The 25,468-nt window shown below is 38.0% G+C and overlaps 1 protein-coding gene across 4 annotated transcripts in view; it reads left to right on the forward strand.

Annotated features, from left to right (window-relative positions):
* The first annotated feature begins 21,712 nt into the window (after positions 1-21,712).
* Positions 21,713-25,468, forward strand: part of PEX5L (peroxisomal biogenesis factor 5 like) — a 195,956-nt gene continuing 192,200 nt past the window's right edge. For 3 of the 4 annotated variants that reach the window (XM_065942461.1, XM_065942458.1, XM_065942459.1), the window contains exons 1-2: positions 21,713-22,735; positions 24,613-24,684. In XM_065942461.1, coding sequence (XP_065798533.1) covers positions 22,643-22,735; positions 24,613-24,684 — 165 coding nt within the window. In that variant the 5' untranslated portion in view covers positions 21,713-22,642. The remainder of the gene's footprint in view (positions 22,736-24,612; positions 24,685-25,468) is intronic. The other variant, XM_065942460.1, reaches the window with a different exon arrangement.

Raw genomic sequence — 25,468 nt, forward strand, 5'->3', positions numbered from 1 at the left:
TCAGCCAATTCTTTAATACAATAGACTCTTGGATTTCATGGGGTCTATAGACTGATCTAGATTGCCCTAAATCTAATCATTTCTTACATTAGTCAGAAATTCAATTGTTCTGATTGTAAACCCTGTTTACATGGGGACACTGACTCACTCATGTCATTTTCAACCTTTAACTGCACATTGGGATCACTTGAGGAGTGTTTCTAAGTGATTACCTTTTAAAAATAGTACTGATTCCCAAACCCATTCCAGACCAACTGTATCAAAATCTCTAAGAGTGTATCCTGGACATTTGTACAGAACAAACCCTGTCTTCCTTGAGAAAGCCACTTAACCTCTCTTTTCCTCAGTTTCCTCATCTGTGTATGAAAGTGACAAACTTCTCATATGGTTGTAGTGAGAACCATAGAACTTCTGCAGGCAAAGTATATGTAAAATGCTTAGAATATGCCTGCGTTTAGTCGCTAAATCGTGTCCACCTCTTTTGTGACCCCATGAACTGTAGCCTACCAGGCTCCTCTGTCCATAGGATTTCCCAAGCAGAAATACTGGAGTGCATTGCCATTTCCTTCTCCAGGGGATCTTCCTGATTGTATTGAACCCCAATCTCCTGCATTGCAGGCTGATTCTTTCCTACTGATCAACCTGGGAAGCCCTAGACTATGCCTGGCCCATCATAAATGTTCAATGTGTTACTGTTATTACCTCATAGGGTTATCATGAGAACAAAATAACTGTGTTCAATAAGTATTAAACAGATGAGTAAAAGGAATTTGTAAACACTAAAGTGCTATTCATATGTAAAATATTTGTAATATTTTATATTATATGAAGTATACAGGTCTGAATATTATAGAAACTTGAAGTTTATTTAAACTTTACACATTGCTATAATTCTAAGCACAACATATGTGATTAATTATAATTTTAAATTGATTTCATTGTATTTTCAAAGATCATGACCACCAGAAACAATTCTGTAATGACTATTAAAAAAATCTCTTGATACAATAGAATGGGAAATTTGGGGAAATCATTTTATCTACTGAGATTCTGGAGGACAGGGTACTGGCCTAATTCATTTCTGTGTCTCCTGAGTTGTGCTGTGATTAGAAACTTGATAAATAGTTGGAAAGAATTACAGGTGAAGAGAAGAAGGGACATGCATCTCTTAGTCAAATTTAGGAACCCAAAGGAAAATGTTATATATGGGATATGTTCTTTTCTACTTTTTATTTGTTTTGATTTTGAGCAAATAACTTAACCTTTTTGTGTGATTCTTTTGTTTCATCTTTAATATTAATGTTAGCATATGAATTAGTTCAACTGTTCTACTCAATTTAACAAATTTGAATGCTCTTTTTTAAAGTTTAAATAATTTTTAGCAAAATGGTGGAAATAATAACAGAGAACTGGAAGGGTGAGCTGATTTAGATTAATTCAGTTGGCTTCATGGGTACAGCAGTCTTATTTAAGCTGGGATGAGAGAAATGCCAATTCCTATCTATTAGTTAACTTTTAATATACATGGAGTGCTTGCTCTGATCAGAAACTGCAGTTGGTCCTGGTTGGGCAAATAAGGCAAGTGCAGCCATGGTCCTGGCTGCCTATCTTGGATAGAGCCAGGCAACCTAGTTCTATTCCATGGCCTCTGATGCATAAGGATAAGAGGCTTATGGAAGCTTCTTGATGGGAGAGACTGACTGTGGGGGAAACAGGGTCTTGTTCTGATGGGAGGGGCCATGCTCAGTAAATCTTTGATCCAATTTTCCTTTGATGTGCAGAGCTGTGTTCCCTCCCTGTTGTTTGACCTGATGCCAAACTATGGTGGAGGCAATGAGACAATGGAGACCTCCTTCATAAGGTCCCATGCAGGCATTGCCACAATCAGTGCCCCTGACCCTACAACAGGGCACCACCAACCCACACCTCCACCAGAGACTCCTGGACACTCACAGGCAAGTCTGAGTCCATCTCTTGTGGAGTCACTGCTCCATTCTCCTGGGTCCTGGTGCACACAAGGTTTTGTTTGTGCCCTCCAAGTGCCTCTTTTCCTTATCCATCAGAGGGCAGACAAAATGAAAAACACAGTCACAGAAGACTAATCAAACTGATCACATGGACCACAGCCTTGTCTAACTCAATGAAACTGTGAGCCATGCTGTGTAGGGCCACCCAAGACAGACAGGTCATGGTGGAGAGTTCTGACAAAATATGGTCCGCAAGAGAAGGGAATGGCAAAACTGCTTGAGTATTCTTGCCTTGAGAACCCCATGAACAGTATGATAAGGCAAAAAGATATGACACTGAAAGATGAACTCCCCAGGTTGGTAGGTGCCGAATATGCTACTAGAGAAGAGTGGAGAAATAACTCCAGAAAGAATGAAGAGATGGAGCCAAAGGGAAAACAACATCGAGTTGTGGATGTGACTGGTGATGGAAGTAAAGTCCGATGCTGTAAAGAGCAATATTGCATAGGAATCTGGAATGTTAGGTCCGTGAATCAAGGTAAATTGGAAGTGGTCAGGCAGGAGATGACAAGAGTGGACATCGACATCTTAGGAATCAGTCAACTAAAATGGACTGGAATGGGTGAATTTAACTCAGATGACGATTATATCTACTAGTGTGGGCAGGAATCCCTTAGAAGAAATGGAGTAGCCATCATAGTCAACAAAAGAGTCCAAACTGCAGTACTTGGATGCAATCTCAAAAACAACAGAACGATTTCTGTTTGTTTCCAAGGCAAACCATTCAGTATCACAGTAATCCAAGCCTGTGCCCCAACCAGTAGTGCTGAAGAAGCTAAAGTTGAACGATTCTATGAATACCTAAAGACCTTCAAGAGCTAACACCCAAAAAAGATGTCCTTTACATTAAGGGGACTGGAATGCAAAAGTAGGAAGTCAAGAAATGCCTGAAGCAACAGGCAAATTTGACCTTGGAGTACAGAGTGAAGCAGGGCAAAGGCTAATAGAGTTTTTCTAAGAGAACGCACTGGTCATAGCAAACACCCTCTTCAAGCAACACAAGAGAAGAGTCTATACATGAACATCACCAGATGGTCAATATCAAAATCACATTGATTATATTCTTTGCAGCAAAACATGGAGAAGCTCTATACAGTCAGCAAAAACAAGACCAGGAGCTGACTGTGGCTCAGATCATGAACTTCTTATTGCCAAATTCAGACTTAATTTGAAGAGAGTAGGGAAAACAATAGGCCATTCAGGTATGACCTAAATCAAATCCCTTATGATTATACAGTGAAAGTGAAAAATAGATTCAAGGGATTAGATCTGATAGAGTGCCTGAAGAACTATGGGCAGAGGTTCATGACATTGTACAGGAGGCAGTGATCAAACCATCCCCAAGAAAAAGAAGTGCAAAAAGGCAAAATGGTCATCTGAGGAGGCCTTACAAATAGCTGTGAAAAGAAGGGAAGCGAAAGGCAAAGGTGAAAAGGAAAGATATACTCATTTGAATGCAGAGTGCCAAAGAATAGCCAGGAGAGATAAGAAAGCCTTCCTCAGTGATCAATGCAAAGAAACAGAGGAAAACAAAAAAAAATAGGAAAGACTAGAGAGCTCCTAAAGAAAATGAGAGATACTAAGGGAACATTTGATGCAAAGATGGGCTCAATAAAGGACAGAAATGGTAGGGACCTAACAGAAGCAGAAAATATTAAGAAGAGGTGGCAAGAATACACAGAGAACTGTACAAAAAAGATCTTCATGACCCAGATAACCACAATGGTGTGATCACTCACCTAGAGCCAGACATCCTGGAATGCGAAGTCAAGTGGGCCTTAGGAAGCATCACTACAAACAAAGCTAGTGGAGATGATGGAATTCCAGTTGAGTTATTTCAAATCCTAAAAGATGATGCTGTGAAAGTGCTGCACTCAGTATGCCAGCCAATTTGGAAAACTCAGCAGTGGCCACAGAACTGGAAAACATCAGTTTTCATTCCAATGCCAAGGAATAGCAATGCCAAAGAATGTTCAAACTGCAGCACAATTGCACTCATCTCACACAGTAGCAAAGTAATGCTCAAAATTCTCCAAGTCAGGCTTCAACAGTACGTGAACCATAAGCTCCCAGATGTTTAAGCTAGATTTACAAAAGGCAGAGGAACCAGATATCAAATTGCCAACATCCGTTGGATCATTGAAAAAGCAAGAGAATTCCAGAAAAACATCTACTTCTGCTTTATTGACTACACCAAAGCCTTTGACTGTGTGGATCACAACAAACTGTGGAAAATTCTTCAAGAGATGGGAATACCAGACCACCTTACCTGCCTCCTGAGAAACCTGTATGCAGGTCAAGAAGCAACAGTTAGAACTGGACATGGAACAACAGACTGGTTCCAAATTGAGAAAGAAGTACATCAGGGCTGTATATTGTCACCCTGCTTATTTAACTTATATGCAGAGTACATCATGAGAAATGCCAGGTTGGATGAAGCACAAGCTGGAATCAAGACTGCTGGGAGAAATATCAATAACCTCAGATATGCAGATGACACCACCCTTATGGCAGAAAGCAAAGAAGAACTAAAGAACCTCTTGATGAAAGTGAAAGAGGAGAGTGAAGAAGTTGGCTTAAAGCTCAACATTCAGAAAACTAAGATCATGGCATCTGGTTCCATCACTTCATGGCAAATAGATGGGAATACAATGGAAATAGTAAGAGACTTTATTTTGGGGGGCTCCAAAATCACTGCAGATGGTGACTGCAGCCATGAAATTGAAAGACGCTTACTCCTTGGAAGAAAAGCTATAACCAACGTAGACAGCATACTAAAAAGCAGAAACATTACTATTCCAACAAATTCTGTCTAGTCAAAACAATGGTTTTTCCAGTAGTCATGTATGGACATGAGAGTTGGACTATGGAGAAAGCTGAGCAGCAAAGAATCGATACTTTTGAACTATAGTGTTGGAGAAGACTCTTGAGAGCCCCTTGGACTGCAAGGAGATCAAACCAGTCCATCCTAAAGGAAATCAGTCCTGAATATCTATTGGAAGGACTGATGCTGAAGCTGAAGCTCCAATACTTTGGTCACTTGATTCAAAGACCTGACTCATTGTGAAAGACCCTGATGCTGGGAAAGATTGAAGGCAGGAGGAGAAGGGGATGATAGAGGATGAGATTGTTCGATGGCGTCACCAACTCAATGGATATGAGTTTGAGCAAGTTCCAGGAGTTGGTGATGGACAGGCAAGCCTGGCGTGCTGCAGTCCATTGGGTCCCAAAGAATCAGACACGACTGAGGGACTGAACTGATTGACTGATTCCATGCCCTCAGTCTTACCCTACCACTGGTTTCCTCAAATGCCTGAACAAAAAAAATGCTAGTGAATTCAGTCAATTCCCAAATCAGTGACAAAAAAAGCATTCCTATTCCAACCTCTGTTCTTTGGGGTGTAATATGTAAACTTGTTGTTTAGAGTTTTGTGTTGAAATGGCATTTATTACTTTTTCATTGAAAAATCTTCCAAACTAACACAAAGAATATACATCCAAATTTATTTCTATATAAACACTAACTTGCCAAACCCTAGCAATTCTATTCAGTTTACTGATGTCTATTTTCAAGTTTATTACCTGTAATTTGGCTCCTAGCCTCATTAGTGTTGCCAGTTTTCACTCCCTTCAATGAATTGTATCCCTTGTTGCCTGATTAGTTTTCCTGAACAGGTGTTTATGCATACATTGAACACCAGCATATTCCTTCTTGAGAAACATATTTTTCCATCCAATTTCAACAACTTCTACTTGTTGAATCAGAATGGAGACTTAAGTTTGTTGTAGCCTTTTCTTATATTAAGAAATATTGAGTTTGACAGATATGAATGAAGTGTACATAGCAGCTTGTGGAAGACCCTAATTCCTCCTCAGCATTTGAATTAATGTTACATTCTGTTGGGCTCAGCTTCTTTCCTTAATTAACAATGGTCCTCTTTCCTAACCACTATAAAATTACTAATTAACTATCTTCCTAATAGTTTCAAATAAATCATAGAATCAACAACATTAAACATCATCTAGTATAAACCCTTATTTTGAAAATGGAAAAGCTGAGCTCAAAAGAGTTGAGATAGCCAACCATCTCACAAAAAAAGTGATAAAAAGAAGGCTAGGACTCAGATGTTGAAACACACCAAAGTCCTTCTCTACCTACTTTCCAAATCCACCATCTGTAGTCATATTTTTTCCCCTGTATCCTTAATACTTTGCATCATCCCTGAAACATACTGTAAAAAAATCCAGTTTTTGTTAAAAGTAGATTTAACAAAGAGGTGAACTTCAAAAGGATCAGCAGTGAAGGCTCACTGCTGGGGTTCTGCTCCAGTTACTTGACAGCAGCACCTGAGTTCTCTGACTTTTTGCAAAGAGGAGGTTTGGTCAGCCCAGAACTCTTACTGTTGCTTGGTTTTAGTTTCACAGGAAAGTGAACCGTCAAGGGAATGTTCTGATGTATCCATGAACTGCAAGCCATTCAGGGTCTTCTTAAAATAAAGCTCTGCTGGGTTTTCTCAGTACAGCCTTCTAAAAGTTGACACAGCAAGAATTGTTTCTCACCCGGTTCTATTTTTAAATCCCAGTCCCAAAAAATGTTTTTAACTTCAAGATTGAGGTTCTGAACCACCTTTGGTGAGTCTTGGCATCTTGCTAGAAAGACTACTTAGTGGCTACACACCATTAACTCAAAAAAGGAAGAAAGGGAGAAAAAGGAAGGGAAGAAGAGGAGGGAGAGAGGAGGAAAAGGAAGAGAAAAAAGAAGGAAGGGAGGGAAAGAAGGAAAGATATCAGCTAATAGTAGCGCTTATATATTTGAGTATTATATGCATCAAGCACTGTTGTAAGCACTTTACATGAATTGTTAAATTTTTTCCCACAACAACTCAAAGAGATAGGTTCTATTATTCTCTGATGAGAAAATTTAGGCATAGAGGAATTAAATAAATTGCTCAAAGCCGTGTTTGTCTGCAGTAGAGCTGGCTTTAAACCAAGCAGTCTGACCTCAGAGGCTGACCTTTTACCTCTCCACTATATAGCTTTGAGCTGGATGTTTTTCTGAAGAAGCACTAAAGGGCTGTTGACTCTTTTTTATTTTTTTTTCCTTTTCTACTTAACCTCACATGCATCTTTGCATTATGTCATCCCAACTTCCAATCAAACGGAAATATGCTGGAGGCAAGGGGCTGAACTGAAAAGAATCCAACCTTTTGGATTGGCCAGAAAAATCTTAGGTTCTGGTTCTGCTCTGCTACTTACTTAGTGGTTGTGTGACCTTGGATATGACCATGAAGAAAAATCGTAAAATTTTAGGACAATCCATTTCCTCATTTGAAAACTAAGAAAAATACAAACTCATGGTATAATACTGAGAGAATTAAATGAGATAACATATGTAAAGTCTTCATTCTTGTGCATAACAAACCATCCTCCCCAAGGTAAATTTACTATAACAAATTAAAAATTTTAGCGGGTCATTCTCATTATTATTTATTTATCTATACAGGAAAGAATGTATATATGAGATTGTTCCTATGAGTGATAGCTGTTATTATCATTATTATCTTACTATGTATAAATATGTGCATGTCCATGTTGGGATCAATATGCAAAGGCAGCTGAATTAATACCATTAACAATCCTCTCCTAACGAACTACTTCCTCCAGAAACTCTTACCTCCCTTAACTGCCAGGATTTGGCTCATCTACTTCCACATCCAGACAAATCTAACCAGCACTACCTCTGACCATCATGTAGTTGGAAGACTCTGTAGGAACCTCTGAGAAGGCTGACTCATCCTGAAAGCACTCTTATCTTGGAGAGAGGCTCCAGGTGTGAAGCCAAGAGAACCAAAACAAGGAAAACAAAAAGAATATAGGGTTTAAAGGGTTAGGAAGCCTTACCTGGACTCTCAAACTTTTTCTGTGGCTCCAGCAGCCTGAGGTGGGGTCAGGGGAGAAGCCCTCAAAGTGGTGATGTCCAGCAGTCACTCAAAGCTGGTTTGGACCAGGCCTGGCAAGCAGAAGAGTGATGTATTGACCCATCTAGTCACCTCTAAATCTGAACACAGAGTTGAGGTGTAGGTCACCAGTATATATAGAATGACCTCTGGCTTCCAGCCTGGAAAAGACTGCATTTCTGTTGTTGCTGTTCAGGCCTGCATTTATTCTGAAGCTTTTTCATATGTTCATCTATTTCTGTCATATTGACTAAGCCATTTCATATTTGACCTAAGAGCTGGGTGAAACACAAGCTACTCTGGCCTTGTGCAGGGTTACACTGTTATGCTAAGTAGAAAAATAATAATAAACAAGACCTAATGTATACTAAGCACTATTCCATATAATTCAGCATTTGTTATTTCCCACAATCCTTATATATAAACAGAGGAAATGGGCTGGTAAAATGTCAGGATCCTTGCTCAAATTCAAAAGATATGGCAATACCCAGCCCTTATTTCTACTATACAAAACTGAAATGCCTAGCCTATGCCGATGATAACCAAAAAGACTCTTTTTCAGCCAAAGATGAAAAAAAAGCAAAAAACATAAAGTCAGTAGACCTGAATCTGATTCTGTGTTCTAACACTTTGTAGACAGACAAATAACTTTTTCTCTTAGAATTTATTTCCTCAGCTATTAATATAAATAAGGAGAATAATACCTACCTTCATCAAATTACCTGGATAAAGTATGATATAACCCATGTAGAAGTATTTGTAAACTCTAAAGCAATAATCATTAGATATAATTCAGATATATAGTAAGCAACATACAATGCAATTTATCATAAAACTTTTTGGGTTATCTTTGACATGGTCTATTATGGAATTTTCTACCAGAATCTAAAAGTGATAAATTGACTTTGTTTATCATTAAAGAGAAGGGGAAAATACCTAATTTTTCAAGGGCAAGTTGTTCTACCACTGCAGAACAAGTTTACATTCTTTCTATTAATATTATAAAAGTGATTTCCAGACTTTCATCTCAATGTCCATCTTTACTTTTAAAAAACATTAAAGACTCTAAAGACCTTTTGTTTATATGGATTATATCTATTGACTTTTACTGTATTAACAAAGAAGACTATGAAAAATTTTAGCTATATACTTATTAAATTCATTGGAAAATAGCAATAAAACACTCAAAACCAATAACATTATTAAAACTCTATTTTCAAACAATAAAAATTTTGGTGAGAGACATGGCATTGTTTTATACTTTTGAAAATGTCATTAATATAAGAACTAATGGAGGAAAATTGAATTCTCATTTCTGCTTCCGCATTGATCTTTTGCAATTGAGGGAGGTTGAAATATAAAAACATAAATTTGTCTTCACACAAGTATACAGTTGGGAAAGGAAGAAGTGTTTTCATAGCCATTTTACATAATTATGGATAGTCTTTGATGCTACAGTATCAAAACTTGGCCTGTTCTTAAAGTTTAATAACAATGTGGTATTTTAAGTGAGATCAATAAACTGTGTGTACCTTTTATATTAAAATCCATGATTTTTCCTACACCTTGAGTGGTTCTTTAACTCATGCATAGTTTTGATAACATGCCATGGATCCATCATTTGGAAAATGTTACTTTACTGAGTTGTTTTTATCTTCCAAATGTTGCAATACTTCATTATATGATATCAAAAAATACTTTATTAATATCACTGAGTGCATCAGGAACATCTAACTATTTAGAAATTATCAAGCTCACAGTGGCAGATAAAAGTTTCCACAATTCTACCTTTCATTAAAACCTTGAAAGTTGCCAACAAAAACTGGTTGCTCTCTTTGAGAAACTCTCCTCGTTTATTTGGGGGAAAATGCCAGATTCCCAAATTTCAGCAGCCATAGCTTGCCTGTCATTTTTTTTTTCAAGTAAAATGCTATTTCCTGTATTTTAAAGTTGTCATGTTCAGTTCCTAACAAGTCAGTTTGGTACTACCACTTTGATTCTTCATTTCAGTTCAGTCACTCAGTCGAGTCCGACTCTTTGTGACCCTATGAACCGCAGCACGCCAGGCCTCCCTATCCTCACCAACTCCCGGAGTCCACCCAAACCCATGTCCATCGAGTCAGTGATGCCATCCAACCATCTTATCCTCTGTCGTCCCCTCTCCTTCTGCCCTCAATCTTTCCCAGCATCAGGGTCTTTTCCAATGAGTCAGCTCTTCACATCAGGCAGCCAAAGGATTGGAGTTTCAGCTTCAACATCGGCCCCTCCAATGAACACCCAGGACTGGATCTCCTTTAGGATGGACTGGTTTGATCTCCTTGCAGTCCAAGGGACTCTCAAGAGTCTTCTCCAACACCACAGTTCAAAAGCATCAATTCTTCGATCCTCAGCTCTCTTTATAGTCCAACTCTCACATCCATACATGACCACTGGAAAAACCATAATCTTGACTAGATGGACCTTTGTTGGCAATGTAACGTCTCTGCTTTTTAATATGCTGTCTAAGTTGGTCATAACTTTCCTTCCAAGGAGTTCAGTTCAGTTCAGTCACTCAGTCGTGTCTGACTCTTTGCGACCCCATGAATCGCAGCACGCTAGGCCTCCCTGTCCACCACCAACTCCCGGAGTTTACTCAAGCTCATGTCCACCGAGTCGGTGATGCCATCCAACCATCTCATCCTCTGTCATCCCCTTCTCCTTCTGCCCCCAATCTCTCCCAGCATCATGGACTTTTCCAATGAGTCAACTCTTCGCATGAGGTGGCCAAAGTATTGGAGTTTCAGCTTCAGCATCAGTCCTTCCAATGAACACCCAGGACTGATCTCCTTTAAGATAGACTGGTTGGATCTCTTTGCAGTCCAAGGGACTCTCAAGAGTCTTCTCCAACAACACAATTCAAAAGCATCAATTTTTCACTACTCAGCTTTCTTCACAGTCCAACTCTCACAACCATACATGACCACTGGAAAAACCACAGCCTTGACTATACAGACCTTTGTTTGTAAAGTAATGTCTCTGCTTTTTAATATGCTATCCAGGTTGGTCATAACTGTCCTTCCAAGGAGTAAGCGTCTTTTAATTTCATGGCTGCAATCACCATCTGCAGTGATTTTGGAACCCAGAAAAATAAAGTCAGTCACTGTTTCCACTGTTTCCCCATCTATTTGCCATGAAGTGAAGGGACCAGATGCCATGATCTTAGTTTTCTGAATGTTGAGTTTTAAGCCAACTTTTTCACTCTCCTCTTTCACTTTCATCAAGAGGCTCTTTAGTTCTTCTTCACTTTCTGCCATAAGGGTGGTATCATCTGCATATCTGAGGTTATTGATACTTCTCCTGGCAATCTTGATTCCAGCTTGTGCTTCCTCCAACCCAGCATTTCTCATGATGTACTCTGCATATAAGTTAAATAAGCAGGGTGACAATACACAGCCTTGACATACTCCTTTTCCTATTTAGAACCAGTCTGTTGTTCCATGTCCAGTTTTAACTGTTGCTTCCTGACCTGCATACAAATATTTGGGTGTATGACATCAACAAGAGAGAGTAAGAGGAGTTAGGAGTAATGGGAGTTATTAATCTTTTCCTCTTGCCATAAAGCAAAAGAATTTTATTAAATGTTTCCTAAGCATCAACAATGTGACAGGCATACTTATGCACTTTAAGAAAAAGTTTTAGTGTTTCCTATAAGGATAAACTTCTGCTTTTATAATTTTGAAAAGCTTTTTCCATTTGGGGCACATTTGTCCATGACAATTTAGCTGTTCCTTACAGGAGCCTCACTTCATCTCTCTTTAAAGCCCCCACACTCGCCTACCCAGAACAATTTTGCAAGAGTGCAGAGTTTTTTTCGTTTGGGTTTTTTGTTTTTTTGTTTTTTTTTTTTTTTTTGAGTGCAATGCAGAGTTTCTTAAAGTCTCTTTATTAAAGTCTACATCTACTTCCAAAGATGGATTTAAATTAATTGAGTTGCAGTCAGTTTTCTGTCTCTTAGCACTATGTTATCAATATATTACTAGCATTCACTTGGGATATTAATCAGAGATTGCAAAGAGTCTTCAAAGGAATCCTTCCAGTGCTCTCAAGTTGATATGAACTTCATACTCTTCATCACTGAAATGTATCTGCTCTGTATTGTTCAAGAAGTCTTTCTTATTGTCTTTATAATTTTGTGATGAGCTCCATAATACAGGCAACTAGACTTGGAGTTTGAGTCCTAAAAATGAAAGAAAGGAAAAATGCAGATGTGATAACTGATGGAAGAAGCCCATCAGTAGTAATGGGTACTCACTGAGATGTTGTGGTCTTGTAGAAAGAACGCTGTTCTGTAGCTCTGAAACTTGCCTATATGTAGCCGAATATCCTTCAGTAGTTTTCATGTAACAAAATTATTTTAAAATATTAATAACAAAGGAGTATCTAATTAAGTAGCAAACATCCCCAAAGAAACTTTGAGCAAGAAGATAAGTATTGTGGTTGATATTGCCTTACTCTACCCCACCTGACTCCAGCTTTCCCCCATTATAAAGTTTTATCCTTGGACAAGTTAAAAACCAGTGAAATGCAACAAAAGCAACAAGTAAATACATTCCTTTTTAATATTTTATACTCCCTAGTCAGTTCAGTTCTTAGGTTTGCATAAAGGATTCTTGTTTTGATGTCCAAAAAAGTCACAATAAATCCTTTTAGATGTTCTGCAGTACTGAACAATTTCTCATTGTATTTTTAAAAAACAGACTCCCTTTGTTTTGTCAAATAGCAAGAAACAAAAGCTTAGATGTTGCTTTTGAACCTGACAGAGTGCAAAAATATCCTTTATTAAATGCAAAATGTTGCCTGGAGAATCCCAGGGACGGGGGAGCCTGGTGGGCTGCCGTCTATGGGGTCGCACAGAGTTGGACACGACTGAAGTGACTTAGCAGCAGCAGTAGCAGCAGCAAAATATATTCTCTCTCTCTAGCTATCTCTCTCTCATGAAAAAAATGAAGCATTGTATTTTTCCTAAAATAATTTTACATGTTACCAAAATAAGTGAGTGCCTAACGTATATTTTTCATAGACCTAGTCACTGCTAATTTAATTCCTGACTAGAGAAAATACAGATGCTTTTATCACTTATAGTAGCCAGTATTGAAAAAATAATCTTATGATACACGAAGTGATGAATTAATAAGCATGTCATAATAGAATTGGTGTGTGTCAGTTCTCAACTGACCATATACCAATTATAACAGGCTCCATGGCTGACACACCCTGACCACTTTAGTGGCCCTAATTGCTCTCCTTGCCTCCATTCTTCTTTCCCACACTTAAGCCAGAGCAGCCTTCCTAAATCACAGGTTTTATAATGTGCTTACCCTCCTGCTTCAAGCCCTCCATGTCTCCACATTGCCCTTAACATAAAGACATGATTTTCAAGACTCTACCTTCATCTGAAGCCTCATCTGAAGTCATCCTCCCAAAACCCAGTACTCCTTTCTGATACTAGGAGATCCTGCTACCTCCCATCTTCGATCTTCTCTCTTTATCACTCTTTGCAGGGCAGCTCCCCCAGCCCACCTGCAGACAGGCCCTGTCCTCCACCTGGATGGCTTGTCCTCATCATTCAGATCCCAGTATTTCCTCCAGACCTCCTGTGACCTTGACACAAAGCAAAGTCCCATGGTCTCCTTCATATCTCCAGACTCCTCTGCCACAGGTTCTTCACTTGTTTATAATTATCTTTTTAGTTACTTCCCTTTCCCAGTAGGTATCAAACTTTCTGAGCAGGGTACCACACCTCTCTTGTGGGCTCTAGAGCCCAGATTTTGGCACATTCATACTAGATGAATGCAAAGAGCCAACTCATTGGAAAAGACCCTGATGCTGGGAAAGATTGAGGGCAGGAGAAGAAGGGGGCAACAGAGGATGAGATGGTTGGATGCTATCATCAGCTCAATGGACATGAGTTTGAGCAAACTCTGGGAGACAGTGAAGGACAGGGAAGACTGGTGTACTGCCATCCATGGGGTCACAAAGAGTTGGACACGACTGGGCAACTGAACAAGAACAAATACTAAATGATCAAAAATACTTAAGAGGATGAGTGAATAACACAGCCCTGACCTCAAGAAGCTCACAGTATATTTGGTAGACTAAAAATATGGCAAAATCTGTTCCATTATTGCCTTATATTTATCTGATACCCAAGTCTCTTTTATGAAAAAATATAGTGAATCTATAGAATATATTAAAAATAAAATTTTAGTAATATACTTTTACTGTAAAGTTTAACATATATGAAATGTTTAAAGTAGTATGAGAATAAAATTAACATACTCCATTCTTATGCCAAGGGAAAATAAAATTACCATATTTGAGAAGCTCCTTCTTATCCCTTATCTCATCATCAAACAAGGGAAGTTTTTTAGCTGTTCATTTTTTGAAGATTATTTTTTATCAGTCAAGTCACAAGGAATTTCCAGTAAAAATCAGCAAAATACCAAAAATGCCGTATGTATTCACGTACATTTGTGCTTACTTTTTCCAGGAATGGATGTTGTGTTTGCTGAAAATGTCAGGAGTGATCCACTACATATTACTATTTTTGTGATTACTGTCACATAACTGTATTGACCGAATCTACCACCCCCAAGGGTGATCTTGCATCAACATGAAGCAACCCTTGACCTAAATTAATATAATTTTGTCTGAACAAACTCAGGTACTTGAACACCTAACATTGTCATACACTCTACCTTGTATTTTCTCAAATTAAAAAAAAAAAATTGCCTCATGACTCCAATCTACAGTTTCTAGCCATCAAATTCCTTTTTACTTGAGCCCAGGAATCACAGGATATTTGCTCTCAGGTAATTGGTGACAAAACTTTATATAAATAAAGGTATTTAAACTTTGCCTTTCATTATAAGCCACTTTATTCCCCCCTCGTTATGAAGCAAGGTATTAATTGATGTTTGTCAAAAATTAGTGTATTTGATTGGCTACATATCCTCTGAACTCTGCTGTTTTAATCTTGTAACCAGTGTCACATGTCCAGTGAATAAATGAGCTGTCTATTGCCCAGCTGTTTCTTGCGCCTGTACATCTTGTGGCTTAGAAGAGCTCCCTCAATAAGTAGTTGCCTGGAAGCCCCATGACAAAGATGGGAAACCCAGACCTGCCCACCATCTAGGGATTTCCATGTCTTATCTATAATGTTGTCGTCAATGAATTCATAAGCCATTGCAGAAATGAGATTAATGAAAGAAGTCATCAGAAGACTGATGGATAAATAACAAGAGCTATGGTGTTGGGTTAGAATTCCTGAGGTTATCAAGGCCACAGAGGAGAGCCCAGAGATGAAAGTAATAGACTGTACCTCCAGGCAATGTCACTGTCAAGAATAGGGAGATTTATTCTAAGATGTTATGACTATGTGTAGATCCAGATGAAAGAGAAAAAAAAAAAAAAAAACACGTTATTTTAGTCATAATAAAAAAACTGGTTATCAATGAGTCACAGAAATGCAGCTTAATGGTAAACAGCTTTCTGCACAGATCTGGTGATGGAGGCACAGACTTCAGGTTGACTCTTGTCAGAAACAAATTTTTCTTGAGCAATGTCAAAACATCAAAGCAATGTGTGAGTTTAGAGATGGTATGAAAATAGAAGCATTATGATGAGTATATTTACTTGGCAAACAGAGTGCTAACAGAAGCAGCTAGCTTTTCTTTCCTTTTTATTAAAGTCAAATGGTTGCTGTTTTCTTTCACAAGGACATAAAATCATCATGTCCAGACCAGTTGTTGTAAAGGAGTCAGCAGCAGGTGTGCGATGCCAGGTGCACCAGCTGCCAGTGAAAAGAGCCACTGGAGAGGCCAGTGATCAGCACACCTGTGTTTGAGATGGGCGTGACACCCGCCCTGCCCCCATCTGGTGGGGCCAATGCCTATGACAATAAGAGGTCATGTCAATAGGGATCAGAAGCAGGGCATAGGTGAATAGTTTTCGTTTTAGATCGTTTCTTATTTTTCTCAAGTATGGAGTACATAATTCACTCTTTTATTAGTTTGGGAGGGGGAGAATGAGACTTTTTATGTGATAGAAGTATTTATTTCCACTTGAGAATTCAAAATGATGATGTTAGTTCTCTCAGGCCCCTTACCTGTCTAACATCAACAAGCACTCCCTGCTGTTTGAGTGATGACAGGTAAAATTGCCAAATGGGAGTACTTTTAGTTTGACCTTGCCTTGGAAATAGCACCAATGCCACATAATGCTGAGAAATCTAGTAGATTGAAATATATATATATATATATATCATTATTGTCTTTAGCAGGCAGGAAACGAGTTTTATGGCTCAGTCATTGCATGCTCTACCACTGCATTTACAGCTTCAAGAGCCTAGTCTAGAGAAAATATGAAAATGATTTTTATAGAGACAAGAGCCTTTTAGATTAAAGAACTGGACTCAAAATTTTCCTGTTAAGATGGACATGATTTTTTTCGTTTTGGGCGGTTTTTTTTTTTTCTTTTTGAATGTGATTTTCTTTGGTTTTGGAAGGGAGGGAGGGTTAAGAGGAGTGTCTTTATTGTCCTCAAAGTAATGTGGAACACTGCTGAATCTGACATAACTGAAATTTTCAAGTTTAATTTTTGTTTTTGCCTACTTATTCTCAGTAAACCACCCTAGTACTGGACTGTTCCCAGGAGCATATGTAACTCCTCTGAGAAATCATTAGCCATCCTAGCCCTGCCTGAGTCTTCCTACTTTTGTTGGATGTACCAGAGGTAAATACTTACCACACAGCCCAGAGTACAGTGAAGATATTTGCAGGATATGATCAAAGGGAATGAAATTGAGGACATGATGATTAATATCAACTGGAACTGCCTATCACACCCTGATTTGTTTCAAAATATTGAGTTGTTTGATCCCTTGCTTTTGACTGAAAACTGTAAAAATCCCAGCACTTTGATCAGAAATCCTCTTCTCTAATCCTAGTGATAGTTCCTGTCACTAGCACATAATGCTAGAAATGTAGTTCACTGATTTGCTTTTCAAATGAAAGTAATGATTTGCTGTAGGGTAACAAATCCTAAACTTTTAGTGTTCTTATTTTGGAAGCTTACTAAACCAATGATTTTGCCTTTCTGAGGTTTAAAATTAAATAAACCTTGGAGGAAAGAATCTAAAAATGTGATTATATGTACTACATGTACTATACTTTCCCAATTAGACTTAGCCTTAAAATCAGCAGCCAGATGAACAGATATCCAAAAACAAGTGTAATAAAATGTAGTGGTGAAATCTAGGTAGTAAGTATATAGATGCTCACCATAAAATTCTTTTGACTTTGCTGTATGTTTGATTTTTTTTAATAAAATTTGATAAAATATTAGAAAAGATGTAAGAAGGTACATGTCTAATACTGAACTTGTGTTTTGGAGAAAATGTCATTGTACAATGACATATGATTGAGTGATCTTAATGGATATTTCTGTTGAATTCTCATCTTTGAGAAACTTGGAAAATATAAAAATAATTTTAAGAAGCTTTAACACTCTTCAGGTTATTCTCTTATAGACCAAGAGCCACTCTAAAGATAGAAAAGGCAGCATTAAGGGGGGACCTCAAAGCCAAGGGTGAAAATTGTATTGTGTATCACTGCCATTTTATTGTTCAGCTAGTAAGTAACTGGAGTACCTATTTTCCCAAATAGACTTAGCCTAAAATCAAAAAATTACTAAATATCTGGCCATATGCTTATGGTTTAAAACATGGTTTAAAATGCATCAACATATTTGTTGTGCTTACATTTCTTTTTTCACTCAGCAATATACCTTTAGAACTGAGTTTGATTACCATATGTTATGTTTGCTCAAGCCTGGCCCAAAACTAAAAAATTGCACCCTGTGGCTCTTTTTTTGCCATAACATCACAGTTGGTGGGGGAAGAACACAACTGTGAATGTCTTTTTTTTTAAAGAAAAAAATGGTTTTTGAAAAATGCCAAGTGTAAGCCCTTCTGTAAATGATTCTCTGTAATGATGACATTTTCTCTTCAGAAGGTTTATTTCCTCCATATGAAAGAAAAATAAAAGATCTGCAAATAGTCTTTTTAATTGGTAAGATGGTGACTTTTTTTTTAAGAGAAAAAATTATTTATTTCAGAATGCTCCCAGCTTTAAAAGGTCTGTCTCAGCTTATGTCCTAAATGGAGAAACTCTCAAGCTTTTAGTCCAAGTCTTTGGGGAGAAGTTCCTTCTCCTTCATTCTCTGTTTTTTCCATTCGTTATTTCTTTGTATCCACAGCAGTTGTGTTGGGAGGCGTGCTGACACTGTGGACCTTTTTTTAAAAGAAAAGACATGGGGCCAAAATGATTTCAAAAAAACTAAGTTTAATCTCATAAGGGGGAGTTAAAAGAAAAGGGGTGTATTAAATGCAATAAAACAGTCCATTTCACCATCCCACTACATGCCACAAGAGACAGAAGTAATAACCATAGCATGAATCTCTACATTTTAAACAAACTAGCATTTATTCCTCCAGAAATGTAGTAAAGGAAAGGTAAAGCCCCAACCCAGTTGCTTTTCGGCAATGTAGACTTTAAATGAATCTTTTCTATGGCAATTTTATGGATCTCTCAAGCAATCACATTTTTTGTTTTGTTTTTTATCATTGTTATAAAAGAAATTCATTCTTATTTCAAGAAGAACTCCCAAGTATAAAGAGAAAATACAGAGAACAAGACTTAATATTTGAAATATACGTCTAGATTTTTCTTCTGTAAGCATATATCACATAATTACAATTTTAAGAGAAACAGGCACTTTTTTTTCTCTCCAGAAGCACTTTGTTCTTACTTTCATGCTTCATGAATTATTCTCCTTCACCCTCTCGTATCTACATTTTCACTCTCATTACTGCTGTTTCTTGAACTATGAACATACTCAATACCTTTACACAAGGGAAGAAGGGAAAGCTATAACTTTCCCAGTATTCTTGCCCTGTGTTTTTTGTCTTTGCACTAGCATTCTTGCTCTCTCTTTCTATTTCTCTCTCTCTCTCTCTTTAAACCTGTAACTTAAGGACATAAGATCTACCCCCTTAACAAATTTGTCCCTCTTTCCCTTTTCATTCAAGCTTTCTAAGAGAAAATAAGTCCTCTCTCACCATTACCACTAGTAGTATTCATTAATTTACTTTAATCTTGGTTCCACCATCACTAATTCTTCTTTTCCTAACGTCCTTGATGACTTCCAAAATGCCAAATACAGTGAAAGTATGCAGTTTGCCTCCTTCTTTAACCTTCCATCAGCATTTGACACCATCTACAACTGTATGTCCTTTGCATTGAGTTTCTCCTCCTACACCTAAGCCCACTCCTATTCCACTTCCCTTCATTGGGTTCTTCTCTTGGCCCATTCTTTAAATGTAACGATTCCCCAGGATGTCAGCCTTAGTCCTTATCTCTTCTGTCTCCACGTTTTCTTTTTTAATGAGCTCGACCTCTCTGACAACTTTAATTAATCTCCATCAATCCATATGTCTTGTCCTTATCTCTCTTCTAAAAATATAGACTGTATATCCAACTGGACAACTGGATCTTTCCACTTGGATGAACTTCCCAAAGGCACTACAAACTCAGCAAGTATCTTCTTAGCACAGCAATCTCCTTTCCCAATCCTCCCCTCTCTCATCGATCCTCTATCCAGCTGCTGGCAATACCATTTAACAGCTATAATAATATAAATAACAGCAAAGCTATTTCTGAAAATACATGATCATGATACAGACCTGATCACTGAAAGAAGTAATATTTGCATTTATTTTGACATCTATAGTCAGTCATAAATTGCATTTGGGACTAATTCATACAATTATAGGATTTCTCTTGTAGTTCAGTTGGTAAAGAATCTGCCCGCAATTCAGGAGACCCAGGTTCAATTCCTGGATCAGGAAGATCCCCTGGAGAAGGAAACAGCAACCCCCTCCAGTATTCTTGCCTGGAGAATCCCATGGACAGAGGAGCCTGGCAGGCTACAGTCTATGGGGTTGCAAGAGTTGGACACAGCTTAGTGACTAAATCACCTCATACAAATAACTCTGAAAAAGGGCTGCTATAGAATTTAATAATTAAGAGTCCATTGGTGACTGTCAAGAATGCAATTACAGTAAATTGCAACCTGATTGTGATTGGCTTAGAAGTGAAGAGAAAGGAAGGTGGCATCACGGACTCAATGGACATGAGTTTGAGTAAACTCCGGGAGTTGGTGATGCACAGGGAGGCCTGGCGTGCTACAGTCCATGGGGTCACAAAGAGCTGGACACTACTGAATGACTGAACTGAACTGATGACTAGTGAGCACAGACCACTCTTTCAAGTTTGATGATAAAGAGATAAGAGAGATTAAATGAATGCCTTTAGGGGAAAAGCAGAAGTGAGGAAGTCATCTTTTAGGACAGGGAAAAACTGAGCAATTTTGTAGGCTGCAGGAAGGAAGGTGGTAGAAAAGAAGGGATTGAAGATAGGAAAAATAAGATAGGAATTGAATACAGACAACCACGAAGAAAAGAGTAGGATAGCCTTTGTTTCTTTTGTGTATATTATATATTTTTCATTAACATTCACTTTAATAAATATCAGGTCTACTGTTTATCACATTGCAGTATTGAATAAGAAATAGCAATAAAATTTTTTGAAATATTTATATGTAAAACTTTACACTTATTTTAATATCTATAGTTAGGCAAAAATTGTAATTGAGGCTAATTGGCACAATTAATTAAATCATATATTCCTTTCCCTTTCAAAATTTCCCTTATATATTCCACTCCTAGTAAATATGATGAGTTCTTTTAATTCAACCCATACACAACTGGAAGCTTTCAGTTAAAACTCTCACTTTTTCATAAACTCTTGTAAGTCTTCTTCTAAAAAGAACATTGGGTGCTTCGTTTTCCAGGTCTCTATCCCATCAGACTTTATTATTATTTTGTTACTTACTTGCAAAATTTTCTTCCATAATATATTCTATATCCATGGCTATGTATGATTTTCTGTACATTTTCCAAGTTTTATGATTTATTTAATTCAAGTGACTATACCCACCTTTCTGTTTCACTTTTGTAGAAGTAGATAGAGTTAAAGAGAGATGGAACATTCACAGAGAAAAAAGATGGTCAGGCTCAATGTTCCTAAGAAAACAGCGACTCTGATCCAGTGATACTAAAAAAAATCGTCAGTACTAAAAATATAACTAGATAGTTCTCCTTCCAGTTATTCAGAAAGGGTTTATAATGGTGTGGGGAGGAGGGGAGATACTGTATATGGAGTGTCAGACATTGGACACTTATCCTGAGCTGAAAACTTCTCACAGAGTGGGAGACGGTTTCAGCAATTTTTCTCTTTCCTCCCTTCTCCCACCTCGAGGTCCTCACTGTGTCAACTTCACTGCACTGATGCTGCCTCCTCAGCTGCATGTAGAGGGGCAGTGCACAAAACTCTGCTCTCAGCAGGTAGCATGCTCTCGGGCTGAGGAGGACAGGGGCCTAACCTCACTGCCTCGGTGGGAATGCCCAGTTCCAGTGGCTGCAGGGAGGTGGGAGGAGCACGGGAAGTGATTCTCTTCCGGCTTCTCCTCCCCCAGAAGCCCCGCCTCCTCACGCTTGGCCAGTGGGGAGGTTAGCTTTCTTTCTCTTTCTAGTTCAGTCCTTTGACCAGTGTGAAAGACCACGCAGAAGCTATGGAGTTGCTTTTTGTGCTTGACCAAGTGCATAGATAGAAGACAGGGATTCCCGGCTGGGAGGAGGGAGGAGAGCTGAAGATCCCTGCCTGGGCTGGCTGATCTAAGCAGTCCAAGTGGGAAGCTGAGTGCTTGAAAGAGGATTATACTCGCACTAGAAATAAGCAGTAAGTGAGCGAATAACCATGATGGCTTAGAAAAGGCTTAATCCCCATGGGGTTATGGGGTGAGCTAGAAAGTATTGCTTAACTCTAGAGTAAAACTGGAAAGCTTCTGACTGTGTACAGTTGTCTGCTGTTTGGAGACGAGGAGCTTAAGTACAAACCCAGAGCTGTAAATGCCTCCTCCCACTCTTGGAAAATGCCAACTTCTGTTTACAGTAGTTGGGAATATAATCTCCTTCCCTGATCTAGCCTCTTTCTGGGGAAATTTAGTACTAAACCAGATAAGGAGTTGTGATTAAATTGGAGAAGTAGAATCTGTACTGGCAGGAAGGGCAATCTTGAATTATGTTCTGTGAATGCCAACATTGTTTTATCTATTAGTAGTGATTTGCTAATCACAAGATAGTCTGGGGTGGGACATTAAAAGGAAAGTTGAAAACTTTTTTGACAGAGAAGCTGAGTAGTCCATATGCACAAGATGAAATATAAAAATGTATATAATTAATAATAGATGGAGGGGATTTTTGAGCATTAAACTAGAACATCAGTCAGGGAACATGGCAGTACTTGGATAAACATTAGCTAGAAAAGAAGAAATTTTAGTTTCAATGGTTTCACAACGTTTACAAAGTCAAAACAATGATCTGCGGATACTTTGGTTAGTGTGGCGCATTATATATACCATTGCTGGGCAAGATCTGTGGTTCTCTGGTCAGCAAGTTCTGGCAATGAAGCCACTGCGGCTGGTGCAAAGAATTCTGGGATGTCTGACAGTGAAATGGATGGAAAGGCACCTATTCCATCTCTACTTAATGTCCTTTTGTCCAGAAATCGGGTCATGCAAATAAGCTACTTGGTACGTATATAGATCAATATTCAGTAAAGCCATTTCTAAATGATTTGCATTAGAGGGTCTCTGGACAATATCTTATGGTGACCAGTGGACTAAAGGGATACTAAAGCAAAGTGATAGGAAGTCAGTTTAATTGAAACCAACCTTGTTCTTTTTGTTTTCCATCAGTCTTGAAATGGAACCTCAAATGAGGACAAGAATAATAATAGAAATACTGTGGCCATCTGTTCTGTTCTAAGTGGCTAAACTCATTAATATATGAATGAGAATTCAGATTTTATTTATGCATCCTAGTACTTGAATATTCAGGAAATCTCTATCACAGGGGAAAAAACAAAAATAGGAGGTATGTTTGTTGGAGGGGTGGGGGAGTGGGGAAATGTGGAAATCTGCTTTTGAAATGTTATAGGAAAGAAAACAGACAAGAATCATGCAAAGAAGATTTTTGTCATGTTTGCTGAAGGATGTAATTCTTCCCATAATGAGACGAGGATCCTAATGTGGCACAGTGGATGCAAACATAAGAAATATTTATAATTCCCTTAATTCTAGTTGATATAGTTAATACTGAGCAGGGTTTTTTTTTTATTTTTTATTTTTTAAAGATAGCAATCTTGGATTACAGCTAATTAGGTAGTGAATTTTCTTTTCTTTTTTTTACTGGTCCTCTGCAAGGTACTAATAATTTCTGAAATTATGAAGAAGTAACTGTCATTCCTGGTATTTCCTTTAACCCTTGCACTGGGAGAAAGGGGGAAAAAGATGACAGACATATTATCTCTCTCCTGTAACACAACAGTAAAATTGTTGGCATGATCTGTGTTGTTTTCTAACTTTATAACTTTTGCTATGGGGACAGATAGATGGAGGAAAAAATGCCGATAAAGAATATTTTTTAATTCATTTTTTAAATTTATTTTTATTAGTTGGAGGCTAATTACTTTAAATGGCCTGTACTCTTCCAACTTTTTAAGCTATCTAATTTTGAAATTTTTCTTATTTACCTTTTAAAAATTATTTCTGAGTTGTCTCTTCCAGTGTTAGTTTTCATCAAATTTATAGGTAAATATAGAGAATCTGGGGCTTCCCTGGTGCCTCAGATGGTAAAGAATCAGCCTGCAGTGCGGGAGACCCTGGTTCAGTTCCTGGGTTGGGAAGATCCCCTGGAGAAGGGATAGGCTACCCACTCCAGTATTCTGGGGCTTCCCTGGTGGCTCAGATGGTAAAGAATCTGCCTGCAATGCGGGAGACCTGGGTTCCATCCCTGGGTTGGGAAGATCCCAAGCAGGAGGGCATGGCAAACCACCCTGGTATTTCCTTGCCTGGAGAATCCCCATGGACAAAGGAGCCTAATGTGCTACAGTGCATGGTGTTGCAAAGAGTCAGATACAACTAAGCAGCTAAGCATGGCACGGCACATAGAAAATCTGAAGATTCATTATCTGAGCGGTGTTATACTTGCTTATTCTTAAAAATATATGAAGGGTTAAAAGAAAATATTTAGTACCTGAAGTCTTAAGCATAATATGACCACTAAATGCAGCTTCAGTGTTTAAGAAAAATACCCTAGGACTCTTAGGAATTTATTATTTATCTTGAATTATTAAAGAATCTTTTCTGAAACTATAGAACTGAAAAAGAAGCATAACAATATTCAGAAAAGGATTAAAGGTATAATTTGGATGGGAGAGGCTAAGCAGAAGCCAGCAGTTTGACAAAAATATTTGCTACTGTCCATGAGAGGTTGGGATAAAGAATGATGTATTATGACTAGTGAACAAGGTTAAGTACAGACTTTTATCTTTAAAAAGTATTAAGTAGGAATTAACATTATTAATGGAAAGAAACTAAATGATCATTTAAAATTATTCTTTCACAAGAAAAGTAAAGAAAAAGGATATGGAAAATTAAGCAGTGAAGAAGACCTGGAAATAATTGTCGATCAAAAGCAGGTAAGTGAATGCTTACATACATTTTCTACTGTTGCATTGTAGATTTTTGACAACTGTGAGCCCTTTGAGCTTTCAGCTCTGCCCTGGCAGCTGTATTAGCCTGACTGACTGAGGCCTGCATAAGATAGATTTTGAGAGCAGCTAGACCTCTCTGTCTAAGGCCTCTGATGCACTGACTTCTGCATGATGTCAACGTGTATGTCCTGTAAGTAAGAATGAAGAAAAATAAAACAGAGCAAAATAAGAGAATGTTTGGGAATTGAAAACCCTACTTAAAAAAATGAATCAGTACAACAATGATAATTTGGTTTGGAAAAAATATTTAAACAAGAACCAGAATGTATCTTATTTTGAAAATGAGAAACGCTACTGTTAGTGTAAAACAATTATAATTTAGGAGGAGGGGGATAAAAGACTTTCAAAAACTGAGAAGTTTAAAACATATTGCCCAGTTTACTTTCACAGATTGTCTGCAGTAAATTTAGAGAGTTCAAATTTCAAAACAAACCAAAAAAAAGCTAGTTAATAGCCTTTAAAACTTCTTGTAATTTGAGAAACATCTAGCTTGTATTTTATATGGGCCCATAAGGTGAAATGAAAACTGTTTAATAGACCATAAACAATGGCATACCAGGTAATGGAAGGTATCCAGCTCATGTCACGGAATTGGCACTAGCCCTTAACGTCTTTGTTAATTATCAAGGAGACAGAGAACTACGTATCTATTTCATGTGTAAGTGGCTGTGATTCTGATGATTTCGACGTATTCAGGTAGAGATAGAGA

The sequence above is a fragment of the Muntiacus reevesi genome, chromosome 8 (genome assembly GCF_963930625.1).
Source record: "Muntiacus reevesi chromosome 8, mMunRee1.1, whole genome shotgun sequence".
NCBI lineage: Eukaryota > Metazoa > Chordata > Mammalia > Artiodactyla > Cervidae > Muntiacus > Muntiacus reevesi.